Source organism: Saccopteryx leptura, chromosome 9 (assembly GCF_036850995.1).
Source record: "Saccopteryx leptura isolate mSacLep1 chromosome 9, mSacLep1_pri_phased_curated, whole genome shotgun sequence".
Taxonomy (NCBI): Eukaryota; Metazoa; Chordata; class Mammalia; order Chiroptera; family Emballonuridae; genus Saccopteryx; species Saccopteryx leptura.
The window spans coordinates 30,922,140-30,936,398 of record NC_089511.1 but is presented as its reverse complement, the minus strand read 5'-3'; the positions used below and the strand labels follow the sequence as shown (position 1 = coordinate 30,936,398).

At 49.6% G+C, this 14,259-nt stretch overlaps 1 protein-coding gene across 1 annotated transcript in view; it reads right to left on the bottom strand.

Annotated features, from left to right (window-relative positions):
* Positions 1-14,259, bottom strand: part of PLCG2 (phospholipase C gamma 2) — a 171,275-nt gene that overhangs the window by 56,194 nt on the left and 100,822 nt on the right. Inside the window, exons 14-20 of the mRNA XM_066348717.1 lie at positions 13,883-14,051; positions 9,848-9,952; positions 8,349-8,438; positions 7,601-7,776; positions 5,535-5,735; positions 3,868-3,987; positions 226-406 (exon numbers count right to left, since the gene is read on the bottom strand). Coding sequence (XP_066204814.1) covers positions 226-406; positions 3,868-3,987; positions 5,535-5,735; positions 7,601-7,776; positions 8,349-8,438; positions 9,848-9,952; positions 13,883-14,051 — 1,042 coding nt within the window. The remainder of the gene's footprint in view (positions 1-225; positions 407-3,867; positions 3,988-5,534; positions 5,736-7,600; positions 7,777-8,348; positions 8,439-9,847; positions 9,953-13,882; positions 14,052-14,259) is intronic.

Sequence of the window (14,259 nt, the reverse complement as noted above, 5' to 3'; positions counted from 1 at the left end):
GTATATATTTTTTACATTTATCTCATTTATTATCTGTCTCCCCTACCCTAGACATTAAGCAGCAAGAGAGCAGCATCTTTGTCCACGGTATTCAATTTTGTATCCCTGGGACTGGAGCAGTATCAGACACATAGTAAGTGCTCGATAAAGATTTGCTGAATGAACAGATGAATTATAACCTTAGGCAAAATATTCCACCAAATGCCAAGCGAATCAACTGCCTACCATATTGTAGCGCTCCAGGAGCTCGGGCGTGACGGGGTAGCGCAGTTTCATCTTTCGGTAGAGTGCATGCTTCTCATAGTAGCTGACAAGCTCCACCAGACTGTCAAAGTAGGCGGAGGTCCCCAGCACGAAGTGCCGGCCATCCCGGTTGATGCGACAGTGCTTCACCTTGCCCTTGGCCCTGGAGGGGGAAGACCACACGGGGCTGACACGCTGAGATCCTGGCAGCCAGACAACTACTACAATGCCCACCTCTTACAAACAACCTAGTCATCCATCCTTAGGGGACCAGATGATAAACAGGGTGCAATGTGCCTACGGAATACGAAGTTGTGGGTCTTTTCAAAACAGACACAAAGGAGTCTATACCTCAGAAGAAATACTGCCGAGTCACTCAAAAGCTAACTCCTCTTGCCCTTCCCCTCTTCCCCAACAAGACGACTTGACTTTGGGAACATCCAGATCAGGGTTGGCAGACTATGACCCACAGGACAAATCTGGCCCAACCTGCCCTGTTGTTGTAAATAAAGTTTTATTGAAACATAGCCACATTCATTTGTTTATGTACTGCCTGTGGCTGCATCCACTCTATTACGGCAGAGTGGAATAGTTACAACACAGACCATATGGCCCAAAAGGCTTAAGATACTTGTTTTCTGGTCTTTTCTTTTTTTACAGAAACAGAGAGAGACAGAGAGAGGGACAGACAGACAAAGGGAGAAAGACAAGAAGCATCAATTCTTCGTTGTGGCACCTCAGTTGTTCATTGATTGCTTTCTCATATGTGCCTTGCCGGGGGCCTGGGGGGGCTACAGCACAGTAAGTGACCCCTTGTTCAAGCCAGTGATCATGGGGTCATGTCTATCATCCCATGTTAAAGCTGGTAAGCCCGCACTCAAGCTGGCGACCTCAGGGTTTTGAACCAAGTTCCTCTGCGTCCCAGTCCAATGCTCTATCCACTGTGCCACCACCTGGTCAGGCTGGTTTGTGGTCCTTTACAGATAATGCTGCCAGTCTCTATTCTAGAACTCTGGGACTTCATGCCCAAATCTTTAAATCTTATCTAAAAATGCTCCAACTAGTATAACAATGGCATTTCCCCCCTGAAAAAGGAAACAAGCCTTTTATTTCCTCACCCATTTGAAGCAAAAGGTAGAAAATAAAAATCCAAACAGAACAGACTCCTCAGTCTTACTAGCTTTTATCAGCAAAAATAGAAACATTTGGGAAAGTAAATTTTGACCTTAACGTTATAGCCAAGAGCATCTTCTTATTAAAACTGTCTAAGAGCGCCGTTACTAGGGGCAAACTACTCATCTTTTAAAAAATGTTGCACCTTTGAGACATTTTTTATGGTTTTAAAACATACATCCTGCTTAAGCCATTTCTTCAAAGAGCCCTGTTAAAAAAAAGAATGCTAGAAGACTTCTGTTTCAGTAGCTGATTTACAGTGACATTTTAATAAATTTTTTTTTAATACTGCTGAGTAGAAAAACAAGTTGCAGAATTAAACCACAGTATGATCCCACTTGTATTTTTTAAAAATAGAACAGACTACCCACACGCAGAATGGAAAATGTATATATTTTCCACAGGTACATAGCATATGTGTATAAATTTCTTTTTCTCTAAATGAAGATACCAGTTAGAAAACTGCTTTCTGCCAAGACAAGGACTGAGCTGAGGAGGACCACAAGGGGCTTTAGCCTTCATTATAGTGTTTTAATTTTTGAGAAGGGGAATATATTTAATACAATTAAAAATTAAGTTTAAAGCTTTTTACAAAAGTCCCCCTAGGGCAAGACCCTCTGGGCTGTTGAGAACATGGGTCAGGGTCTAGATTCTCCCTCGGTGACCACTCTGAGCCTGCTTCCTCCCCACAGCGCTGGGGACCTGCAGCCTCTGTGTCCCGGAGCGTCAGGTGACCCAGGGTGAGTCCTTTGTGACAAGCCTCGCACCCAGAGGATCCTCAATTAATGAACAGTAAGGAAAATATAACCAAGGTCAAGCCCAAACGAGCTTCCCTGGGCAGCAGAAGGAGATGAGAACCGGGCTGGAGGAGGAACTGGGAATCTCAAACACCCTGGAAAGGGTTTCTACAGGTCAGGGGTCACTGTATCCTGAGGTCTTAGCTTCACCAAGAAGCCCCTCGTCCTACAAGGGGGGCTCCCACCCTTCACACCCAGACAACAACGTCATCGCTGCACAAGGGTCTGAACGCTGACATTCCTCCTCTGCTGTGGAAATCGACCCAGAAGCTCAGTGGATGCTCTCTGAGGCCAGAATGTGCCCGGCACAGGAAAGGTTACCCTACAAATAAATGGGGAGGGGGGTGGAGGGGAGGAAAAGTGCCTCTGGACCAGTGTCCTCCCTCTGCCTGGAGTATATGCCCCCCCACCCCCCAGGGATGCCTACTTCCCAACACCCTGCCTGACCTCTCTCTGTGCTGCTTGTCACACAACATGACAGCAATCGGTTTTTGGACTGCCTTCTCAGAGGCAGCAGTTCTTAACGAGGGACAGTGATGCCCACCCCACACCCTGACCAGAGTGAGTTTGAAAGTGTGTGTGTCTAGGGTAGAAGGTCATTTTTGACAGTTATAATGACTGAGAGCCCCCAACTGGCACACAGGGGTCAAGGCCAGGTGTTTACCCTTCCACATGATGGCAACAGCCTTCTCCTCTCCTCTCCTCCCTTCCCCTCGCCTCCTCTTCAAGACACAACCTGCTGGACTAAGCCTTCCTGATGGAGAAACCGTCCCTGTCGCTGACTGCTTCAGCCAGCCCTTAGGACCGCCTGCTGTGTCCCAGCCCAGGAGAGGTAGCAGAAAACTAGTTAAAAGCAAGAAAAGCCTGAGAGTAATGTAACGTCTGTCATCCCACCAGACCACTGGCCCCATGAGAGCAGGATGGGCGACTTTGATCGCGCCTATATTTCTGGAGCCCAGCACAGGGACACGCACATACCAGGTGCTCACTGAACACTCACCAAAAAGTAAAAACTCTGGCTTTTAGGGTCCATGCAGTCTCATGGAATGGACAGACATAAGTCATGCATCAATCTGGGGACCTCCCATCTTCATCAACATGGTTCCACTCAAGTGCCCCAACCCCACTGCCAGCTCGACAGTGCCCAATCAGCTGCCCAATCAGCACCATGACAACCAGCTCCAGCAGGGCCAGTGGGAGTGCCCACAGGGTTCGTCCTTTCTGCTGGACTCTGCCTTGGCACCCCAAAAGCAAAGCCACCCGAGAACAACGCCATGGGGAGCACCGTGACGCACAGAGCTGGCCTCCTGAGGACCGTCAGGTGGCCGTGTGCCGGTCTGTCGGAGCACCGCAGCTGGGAGCCAGCAAGTCCCACCTCTGTTCGTTGTTTCAGCTACTGAGTCTGGTTTCTGTCACTTGTACCAAAAGCATCATGGTCATAGCTTGTTAAGAATACAGACCATTGCCCAGCACACTGAAAGCACACATTAATGTAGGCTGGTTTTGTTATTATTATTGCCGTCGTTATTGTTGACCCTCTAGGGAGAGAATACTGAGCTAAACCTGCACTTGCAGTTCCCTCTTCGTTCTCCACAGCTGGCCTACCTGAGCCTCCTCCAGAGAGCACACAGCGGGCTCCAGCCCGTGTGCTTACCTGAAGGTGATGGCGTAGGAGTCGCTATCTTCTCGCTTCCGGATAAGGAAGGCGCCGTCCCGGGGAACCCTCATCAGCATGTCCTCCGCTTCTCCGCGGCTCAGCCCGTCGTAGTACCACCTGCAGCACAGTGCCAGGAAAACGGGCAAGTCAGAGCGCCACCCGCAGGAGAGGATGCCTGAACTATGGCCCCAGAAACCTCCATGGAAATCAGTGGGCACCCCCATCACAAACATCTCTAAAGATTGCATTTTTTAAAAGACCACCAAGATATAGCTTGGGTTGAAACACTGATGTAGTGGGTCTGCTTGAAGCACAAGAGAATAAATCAACCAATCTTCACCGCCCATCAGCCCAATTCTGAAGAGCTGGGGTGGGGGGTGGGGGTGAGAATTGGGGGCAGCAGGTAGTGGGGGAAAAAGTCGGTGGGAAGCAGAGAACACAGGGAATAGTGTCTAAGATAGGTTTTTTTGTTTGTTTTTGTTTAGTTGGTCTTTGGTTACTTTTTTTTAAAGATTTATTCATTTTTAGAAAGAGAGGATAAGAGGAGAGAGAGAGAGGAGGAAGCATCAACTCCCATATGTGTTCCCCGAAACCGGGGAAGCTCAGGGTTTCGAACCAACGACCCGAACATTACAGGACGACGCTCTATCCACTGCACCACCACAGGTCAGGCTGGTTACTTTTAAAGATGTGAAATAGAAAATTTTAAAAGGAAATCTATCTGAATATAGACAAGAGAAGTGAAAAATAAAGTTGTTGCAAGTCATATGGCTTTCTCGGAAATGTGCAGTTTAATAGCCTCCTGCTTAAAAATTGTTTGTTTGTTTGTTTGTTTGTTTTGTTCCCAGAATTGGTTAGCCCCTTTGCAAGGCATAACTGATAGTCAGTTTACCAGGTAAAAAATGAAGGGGAAACTTTTATCATTATTTTTGCTTTGTTCACTTTCAGAACAAGCAGGAATGAGCTCTGACAAATAGGAAGACATCACTGGGTCAAAATTAACCTCTGAACGGTAGAGCGTCGGCCTAGCGTGCGGAGGACCCGGGTTCGATTCCCGGCCAGGGCACACAGGAGAAGCACCCATTTGCTTCTCCACCCCTCCGCCGCGCTTTCCTCTCTGTCTCTCTCTTCCCCTCCCGCAGCTGAAGCTCCATCAGAGCAAAGATGGCCCGGGCGCTGGGGATGATGGCTCTGTGGCCTCTGCCTCAGGCGCTAGAGTGGCTCTGGTCGCAACATGGCGACGCCCAGGATGGGCAGAGCATCGCCCCCTGGTGGGCAGAGCGTCGCCCCATGGTGGGCGTGCCAGGTGGATCCCGGTCGGGCGCATGCGGGAGTCTGTCTGGCTGTCTCTCCCTGTTTCCAGATTCAGAAAAATGAAAAAAAAAAAAAAAAAAAAAATTAACCTCTGAAACCTAAGGCCCAGGAGTTCGGGACAATGAAGATAAAGTAGAATAAAGGAAGGGAGAAGAAAGAAATGGGCAGAAGTAAGGGAGAGCAGCTACTTGGAAACTGCGGCCGCCCTGGGCACTTTTAGAGACCCGAGAGGAATCTGGGCCCCAGCACACCCACCAGGCTGGCTATTCTGACTGGTCAACAGTCTGCAGGGGTGTCTGCGCCCAGCTAAACCCACGGATGTGCTGCCCCGAGCGCTCGGGCTCACGTACGGCTTTGATTCGTGGGGGTTGGGGTTGGGCACGGGGTCGGTGAGCCGGAGCTCGAACTCGGCGCAACGCAGGTGATTCTCACGGTAGTGCTGGATGAGGGCGTAGATGCTGGTGAACATGAGGTTGTCAGTCAGGTAGTACTTCATGGTCCCGCCCTCCATGGTGGAGCGGATCCGGCAGTGCTGGACCCGGCCGGACCGCCTGCGGGCAGAGGGACAGCATCAGTGCCAGGCCTGGCCAGCTGGCCTTCCTGCTGCCTACGGGTCAGAGAACACAGGCCGGGGCCAGAACTGCGGCCAGGTGCCCCAAGAGTAGACACTAGGTTTGGCCACACAGGCTTCCCTCTGCTCCTAGAATAGACCCCAGGCTTTAGCACAGCCTGGTCCTTTTTTGGATTCAAGAGCATTCTACCTCCCTCTTCCACCCACTGCCCCCATTTACCTACATAACTTCTACTCTGGAGCCAGACGACCTATGTTCAGATCCTGACTCTGCCATGTATGACCTGTCCTGTCTGAGCATTAACTTAGTGGTCAACCAGGGATAACAATAGCATCCGCCTCATAGAACTGTCCTGAGGCTTAGACGAGATTGCACACAAAACGTGCCTGGAGTGCCGCCTAGCATGTGGTAAGGATGTGTCAGTTAGCAGGAGTATGTGTATGTTGTTATAGTTTTTATCCTTCAAGATTCCATTTAAACACCTCTTCTTTCAGGAAGTCTTCCCTGACCAGCCCCACCCCCACCCCCTGAAATATTATACAGTGTGTCCATAAAGTCATGGTGCACTTTTGACCAGTCACAGGAAAGCAACAAAAGACGATAGAAATGTGAAATCTGCACCAAATGAAAGGAAAACCCTCCCAGTTTCTGTAGGATGATGTGGCAGCATGTGCGCATGCACAGATGATGATGTAACACCATGTATACAGCGGAGCAGCCCACGGCCATGCCAGTCGAGATGTGGACGGTACAGAGGAAAGTTCAGTATGTTCTGTGGCTCGCTAAATTCGAATCCGTGACCAAAGTGCAACGTGAATATCGGCACATTTATAATGAAGCGCCACCACATAGGAATAACATTACTCGGTGGGATAAGCAGTTGAAGGAATCCGGCAGTTTGGTGGAGAAACCCCGTTCTGGTAGGCCATCAGTCAGTGACGAGTCTGTAGAGGCTATACGGGATAGCTACCTAAGGAGCCCTAAAAAATCTGTGCATGAGCCCACATCGAACTGCACTGAATAGGTATGAAACTGGGAGAGTTTTCCTTTTATTTGGTGCAGATTTCACATTTCTATTGTCTTTTGTTGCTTTCCTGTGACCTGTCAAAAGTGCACCATGACTTTACGGACACACTGTAATTAGATCCCTAACAGACTTTCATAACATCTTATACTTTTCTCATTGCACCTATCACAACTAGAATTATGTTTCATTTGTATGATTCCTTTTTCATTGGCCATCTTCCCCACCAGACTAATCTCCATCAGGGCAGAGACCCTGTCTTTCTGATCACTGCTAAGTCACAGTGCCTACCACAGAGCAAGTACTTGATGAATATCTTTTAATGAATGAAGGCACAGATGAGTGAGTGAGTGAAGGTATGAATGAATGAATGCATGAGCTCAGGCCAGCTCCACAAGGCTGCTTTTAGAATCTGTATTTAGAATCTGTATTTCAGAGACAAGGACGGGAAATCCAGGAACGTGAGTGAACTGCCCAGGGTCATATCACCTGATCCAAGGCTGAGATTAGAGGAAGGTGAGTGAGGCACCATTGTTTTAAGTGCAGAGTCAGGTCCTATCTTTATTAACAATGTTGATATATTGTTCATCATGATTTCTTTTGCAGTACTTCTGATTAGTGAAATATCACTAATTTTGATTGCTATGTTTTTAGGGCTTCACCCACCTTACCCAACTGCTGCCCAACAAATTCACCAAATAAGTCTGGGGTTCCGGTCCAAGCCTGCCTGAGTCTGGCCTGAGCTCCCACTACTTGCCACCCAGCCTCCCCTCTGGCTAACTGCAAGAAGGCGGGCACGCCCTGGGCACAGGGCCATTACCAGAAGGACAGGGTGTAGTCATTGGGTGATGTCTCACTGTCCCGCACCAAGAAGGTCCCGTCTTTGCCCCCCATCTCAGAGCAGTATTCCTGCAACAGCTTCTCGGCACTTGTCCTCTTCTCCACCTTCTTATGGAACCACTTCTCCCCAAAATGCAGCTCGGTGGGGGGCGTGTCCTGGGCCACAAAGAGAGGAAGGGTTTCTGAAGACCTGGACCAGACCCCCATATCACCAGACTGGTCCCTCTTTCCATGCTGACTTGGGGGTCTGGACACAGACAGAGGCTGGTCTCAGCCTGCCCTCCCCTCACTCCGAGGTCCCCTGCCTGCTAAATGACTCCAGACAGCCCCCCATCTGTGGTAGCCTTCTGGAATCCTCAGACAAGGGGGACGGGGTTCCCAGCCCAGCCTTCACTCTGTGGCAAAGGAAGTCAGAGCCATACGCCCTGGGAGCTACACTCAAGAAACAGTACAAAGGTGGTCAGCAGCCTGAGGGAAGCAGGCAGGCCATCTGAGGGCCCGGCTAAGGGTACGGCTGGACAAAACATCCAAATGCCCCCACCGTCTTGAGGGAGCACGTGCCATTCAGGCCCTTCAGAGGGCAGGAAAGACCCTTGAAGCTCACTGACTAAGCCAGCCAATCAGAGAAGAGCGAGGGAAGCCCCGGGACCCATAAAGGCAGCTCCCTGGGCTGAGGATGTCCAGGCTGATGGCCATGGGATGAGAGGGGCCATGAGGTCTCCACCCACCTGGGGCAGCTCCTCTTCCACAGTCTGTTCAATGTCATCACTGAAGGACAGCTTGGCGTCGGCGACGGCGCAGTAGTGCCGAGTCCATTTCTAGAAAGGGAAGCCAGCATTAACTTGTCCCCAAAGTCTCTGCCGCCCCGATGCCCAGAGCCCCTGCCTGGCACCATCACCCAGCAGCCCTTGGGGACTTGCTGGGCACTTTCTACAGGCACTCAGGATGGTTTCACAGAACTCCATCCTCACTGAGATATTTCTTTTAAAACATCTACTCATTTGGGGTTCCGCTGGGCACTTTCAGAACTTGTTTGTTCAATGTATCCCAGGGTAGAGGTGCTGTAATATCAAGTTTCTATTTCATATTTAATGCGAAGCCTTTAGGAATGATGGCATTGCTTTTGGATGTCCTCGTGATGGTCTTTTTCTATATCGTTCACTTTTAAGACTTGCAGGATTTCTCAGCCAGTTTGTTTAGAGACCCTTTCTTCACCTTTCAATTGTGACTTAATTCTTTAAAGTTTGACCATTTTATGCCCTGGCTGGTTGGCTCAGTGGTAGAGCATCCGCCTGGCATGCAGGAGTCCTGGGTTCGATTCCCGGCCAGAGCACACACGAGAGGCGCCCATCTGCTTCTCCACCCCTCCCCCCTCTCCTTCCTCTCTGTCTCTCTCTTCCCTTCCCACAGCCAGGGCTCCACTGGAGCAGAGTTTGCCCGGGTGCTGAGGATGGCTCCATGGCCTCTGCCTCAGGTGCTGGAATGGCTCTGGTTGCAACAGAGCGACGCCCCAAGATGGGCAGTGCATCGCCCCCTGGTGAGCATGCTGGGTGGATCCAGGTCAGGCGCATGCGGGAGTCTGTCTGGCTGCCTCCCCGTTTCCAACTTTGAAAAAATGCATTTAAAAATAAAAAGTTTGACCATTTAGATCTTTATTTCTAAGCTGTAAGAATAGACACGTACAAATGTACTCAAATGGATTATTTGCATGCTAGCTTAAAGTATATGAGAAGTGGTGTTAGCACTCAATATGCCTTATCCTCATCAAAACATAAGGCTGCCAGTGGAACTGGTCAGACACCAAGGAAGACACCAAGGCACTAGGACAACTAACTGCCTTGCTGCACCCAGAATTTTCTTGGACAAGAAACAAAACGTTAGCAGGCAAACTGGTGATATTGGAATAAGGCCTATGAGTTAGTTAGAATTGTGCCAGTGTTAACTTCCTGGTTAACATAATTACACTCTGATTATGTAGGATGTTAGCACTTGGGGAATCTGAGTGACGGGTATATTCTTTGTGTGTGTGGGTATAAATAAATAGTAGGTTATGTTGAATACAGAATCACTTCAAAATAAAGTATTAAAAATCAAAAAGAAAAACAAAGTTCCACTGTAATGATAAACTCACTCGGGTCACCATGGGAGTGAGACAGGAATACCCAGCTAGCCCTGCAGCAGGCCTCGGACGCACATGGGACTCTGAGAAGGACTGCGAGAGGCTCACCTGGTCGATGGAGTCCCACATGTACAGCTCGCCCTGTTGCTTGTGCTCGTCCTTCTTGTCCTCCATGTTGACATCCACGTCACCACGGGGGCCCAGCTTCTTATGCTGAGGAGTAAAAACACAGACAGACTGTCTCCCTCTAGAGTCTAGACTCGGGTTTAGCCAGCATCCCTCAGGAGTGTCCTGCCTCAGGGCCTTTGCACTGGCTCCTCCCTCACTACCTTCAGCTCTGCGCTCGGGGTCACCCCCTCAGAGGAACTTGCCTCAACTACCTGATCTGAAACTAGCCCCCACTCCCCTCCTCATCCCTCCACTCTCTAGCCTCTGGTAGTTATTTTCATACCCTTAGTCCTAAGTGTTTCTATGTATCTATCTGTCTTCTATCTTCCCTGCTAGAATATAAGTCCCATGAAGATGATTAAAATGGACCATTAAAAATGGTTAAAAGTTCCCTAGGACTTGGTTTCGTGCCCTGTTGAATCTCCTGTGCTAGCTCAGCGGAGGGTAAGTGTGCAGCAAACATCCGGTGAATCGACGATGCCACCCGCTTGCCTGACCCTCTCCAGCACACAGAGGAAAAGGCGGGGCTCCAGCCAGCCCAGGGGCATGGCGTATGGATGGCACACCGAGGAGGCAGAGGAAGGAGACCTACTCTACCAGCTCTGTGAGCCGGGGCAGCGGCCACACTTCTCTTAGCCTTACATTTCTCGTCTGTAAGACTAACACGATGACAACAGTATGCTCACCTGGGTGACCACTCACCACCCACCTCAACAAGCATTTGTAAATCTCAGGTTGTGGTGACCCAGTCAAGAGAGTTCAGGGTTGGGAGTCTGACCTAGGTTTGAATTCAGGGCCTATAGCCTTACTAGCTGTGTGACCTTGGCCATGTGACAATCTCAGTCTCAATAACTTTCTCTATAAGTAGGGTATAATGACACCCCTGCAGGACCCTGTAAGCTGAGGGGCATATAAGATACCTGTGAACAGCAAAGCATAACAGCAGTGCTCTGTTTTGAACAGCCTTGAATTATTTCTTCAGCAGTAACTGTGTAACCTCAGCTGAGCCACTTAACCTCTAGTCTCTAGACCTTAGCATCCACATCTGTAAAGTAGGCTGGGGACTCGCGTAAGCCTCACAGGGTTATGATGAGGTAGAATGAGAAAATGCTCATGACCACGCCTGGCCCAGTACCAGTGAGTGGCACACATGGACTGTGTCGCAAATGCTATTTCCATCCCCTTCCCCTGAAATAGGAAGGGGAAGCCGTGAAGTATACCAGTGGGGCTAGGGGCACTCTAAAAGGGGCCTCCACACCCTAAAACAAGAGCTTAAAATCACCAAGGAAACACTCTGTTCTGTCCTAACAGAAACAGAGGGAAACAACAGATGAGCTGGGGACAGAGACATACAACGGGGTCCCTAAAGACTCACTGACCAAATGCCTAAGAAGCTGTGGACCCTCCCTGCCTGAGCTGCCTTCACCAGTTGCCTTGCCTTCCATTGGTGTCTCAGTGAAAACTGCCCCAGGACCTTAGTCGCATCCCCCAAATAAGCTAGTGCTTTTAGACTTGAAGGTGACAGCGCCCCTTCATCCTGTTGGGTGCTACTTGTTGATGGGTGACCTCCTGGCACATAAGAATTGTTCCCAGTGTATCTTGGTGACTCAGTGACAAAATCGGCCAAGTAAACACCTATCCATCCTTCCACATCAGCCTGCTAGTGGTCAATAAAATCCATCTTGCTCCTTCCACTAATGGCTGCCCAGCTAGAACTGTACTGGGCTCCCTTGCAGGTGGCGTGGTCGTGTGACTAAGTTCCCGCACACAGAACAGGACAGTCTGGTACCTGTATAATGAACATCCACACGTTTACCAGAAATCTCCAACCATGGACCCCTTTATATTCCCGTCCTATGAGCTGGAGCTCTGTCACACATACCAGGACGGTGCCCTCAGGCAGAGCCTTTACCACTGTGCCATGGACCCCTCTGAAGTCTGGGAATGACTGAGGATCCCTTTCTCAGAATATAGTTCATAATGCATAAGACTAGAAGAGAAACTAATACTGAATACAATTATCAGGATATTAAGTAAAAATATTTGCAATATAATAAAGGTGTGCTTTCTCTATTAATATCTTATATAAAATCTACAGGCAGATCTAATAACAACCACGATTTCAAAGTGGTGACAAGCACAACATTATTCTGAGATATTTATAGTAACTGTAAATGTGATAAGAAAACACCCATGATTTCTGCTGGTGAAATGCCCCAAGTGGCTTGTTGACAATATTCAAATGGATAAAAATGTTAAGTTTTACTTATAAGTTAATAAAAATAAAGAGGCAACATTTTTTTCCTGAAGTTCACATGTCACCCCTCCTGAATTCTATCTGTGGATTCTTTGGGGATCTGTGGAACCCAAGCTGAAAACCCCTTCCCTGGGAGACCATAGAACAAGACCTTGGGTCTCTGGATGGCCTTATGGGCCAGAGCTCAAAGTTTCCAGAACATTCTCCATCAGATGAGGAAGAAAAAAACTCATGTGTTTTAAGCTACTATATATCTGGTCTCTTTATCCTACTAATACTAATGCCACGTGTCACCCCTGTCCATCCCTGACACCCTTGGGCACAGCAATCACTTTTTCTCTCCCCACAGCACTTGGCACACCATCCATTAATGCATTAGTGCATGCAGCCCTTTCTGGGCAAGTGTCCACCTCCAGTCCATCTCCCACACTAGACTAGGAGCTCCTGAGGGCAAGAACAGTGCCTGGGGCACTGGAGCACCCCTAGTACCTTGCATAGGACTTAGAGAGGGGCATGGTGAAGGTATGCCAAAAGAATAAATGAACACGTTAGTATTTATGCAGCACCTGCAGGAATAGGTGCGGTTGTAAAAATGAATGAACATGTTAGTATTTATGCAGCACCTGCAGTGGCACAAGTGTGGTTGTAAGAATGAACAGGTATTCACGCAGCACCTGCAGTGGCACAAGTGTGGTGGTAAGAATGAACAGGTATTCACGCAGCACCCACAGTGGCACAGGTGTGGTGGTAAGAATGAACAGGTATTCACGCAGCACCCGCAGTGACACAGGTACGGTGGTAAGAATGAACAGGTATTCACGCAGCGCCCGCAGTGGCACAGGTGCGGTGGTAAGAATGAACAGGTATTCACGCAGACCCGCAGTGGCACAGGTGCGGTGGTAAGGATGAACAGGTATTCACGCAGCGCCCGCAGTGGCACAGGTGCAGTGGTAAGAATGAACAGGTATTCACACAGCACCCGCAGTGGCACAGGTGCGGTGGTAAGAATGAACAGGTATTCACGCAGCGCCCGCAGTGGCACAGGTGCGGTGGTAAAAAAGAACAAGTATTCACGCAGCGCCCACAGTGGCACAGGTGTGGTGGTAAAAAAGAACAAGTATTCACGCAGCGCCCGCAGTGGCACAGGTGCGGTGGTAAAAAAGAACAGGTATTCACGCAGCACCCACAGTGGCACAGGTGCGTTGGTAAGAATGAACAGGTAGCCTGACCTGTGGTGGCACAGTGGATAAAGCGTCGACCTGGAAATGCTGAGGTCACCGGTTCAAAACCCTGGGCTTGCCTGGTCAAGGCACATATGGGAGCTGATGCTTCCAGCTCCTCCCCCCCTTCTCTCTCTCTGTCTCTCCTTTCTCTCCCTCTGTCTCTCTCTCTCCTCTCTAAAATGAATAAATAAATAAATAAATAAATAAGAATGAACAGGTAATTACGCAGCACCTGCAGTGGCACAGGTGTGGTTGTAAGCACATGCAGACACCCTTTCACATTATGCTCACACAGCACACTAACCACACGGGTTCTATTATTAGCCCACCCCCTCCCAGACCAGTAAGGACACAGACGCACCAAGAGGCTAAAGGACCTTGCCCAGAGTCGCGGAATAGTAAGGAGAGCAGTATGAACTGGGCAGTGGGACCTGGAGCCTGTGCCCTGAACCTCTGGCTCTCCTGAATGAATAACAGCAGCCCGAGGCCACCTACCTTGATGATGATCTTCTCCCGCAGCTGACTGGGCGAGGGCAGCTGGTCAGCACTGGCTTCCGTGGGTTTTATCAGCAGCAGGTCACCAAACACCTCCTTGAACACTCTGGCCATGTAGCGCTGCTGTTCCACGCCGCAGTGCTCCTCGATGGACAGGATCACCGGGAAGCTGCGAGTGACGGGCCAGCTGGCTCAGTGAGGAGGGCAGGCACTTCCTGTGCCCACCTGGCCAAGTGGATGGGGATCCCAGCCACACCTGCCCAGCAGAGGGGCAGGTTGGCTCAGTAAGGGGGAGCACAGGTCACTGAACAGACACATGGTTTCCCAGCGCCATCCTCCTCCAGCCTCTGGAACCAGGGAGTGACTTGTGCTCTTGG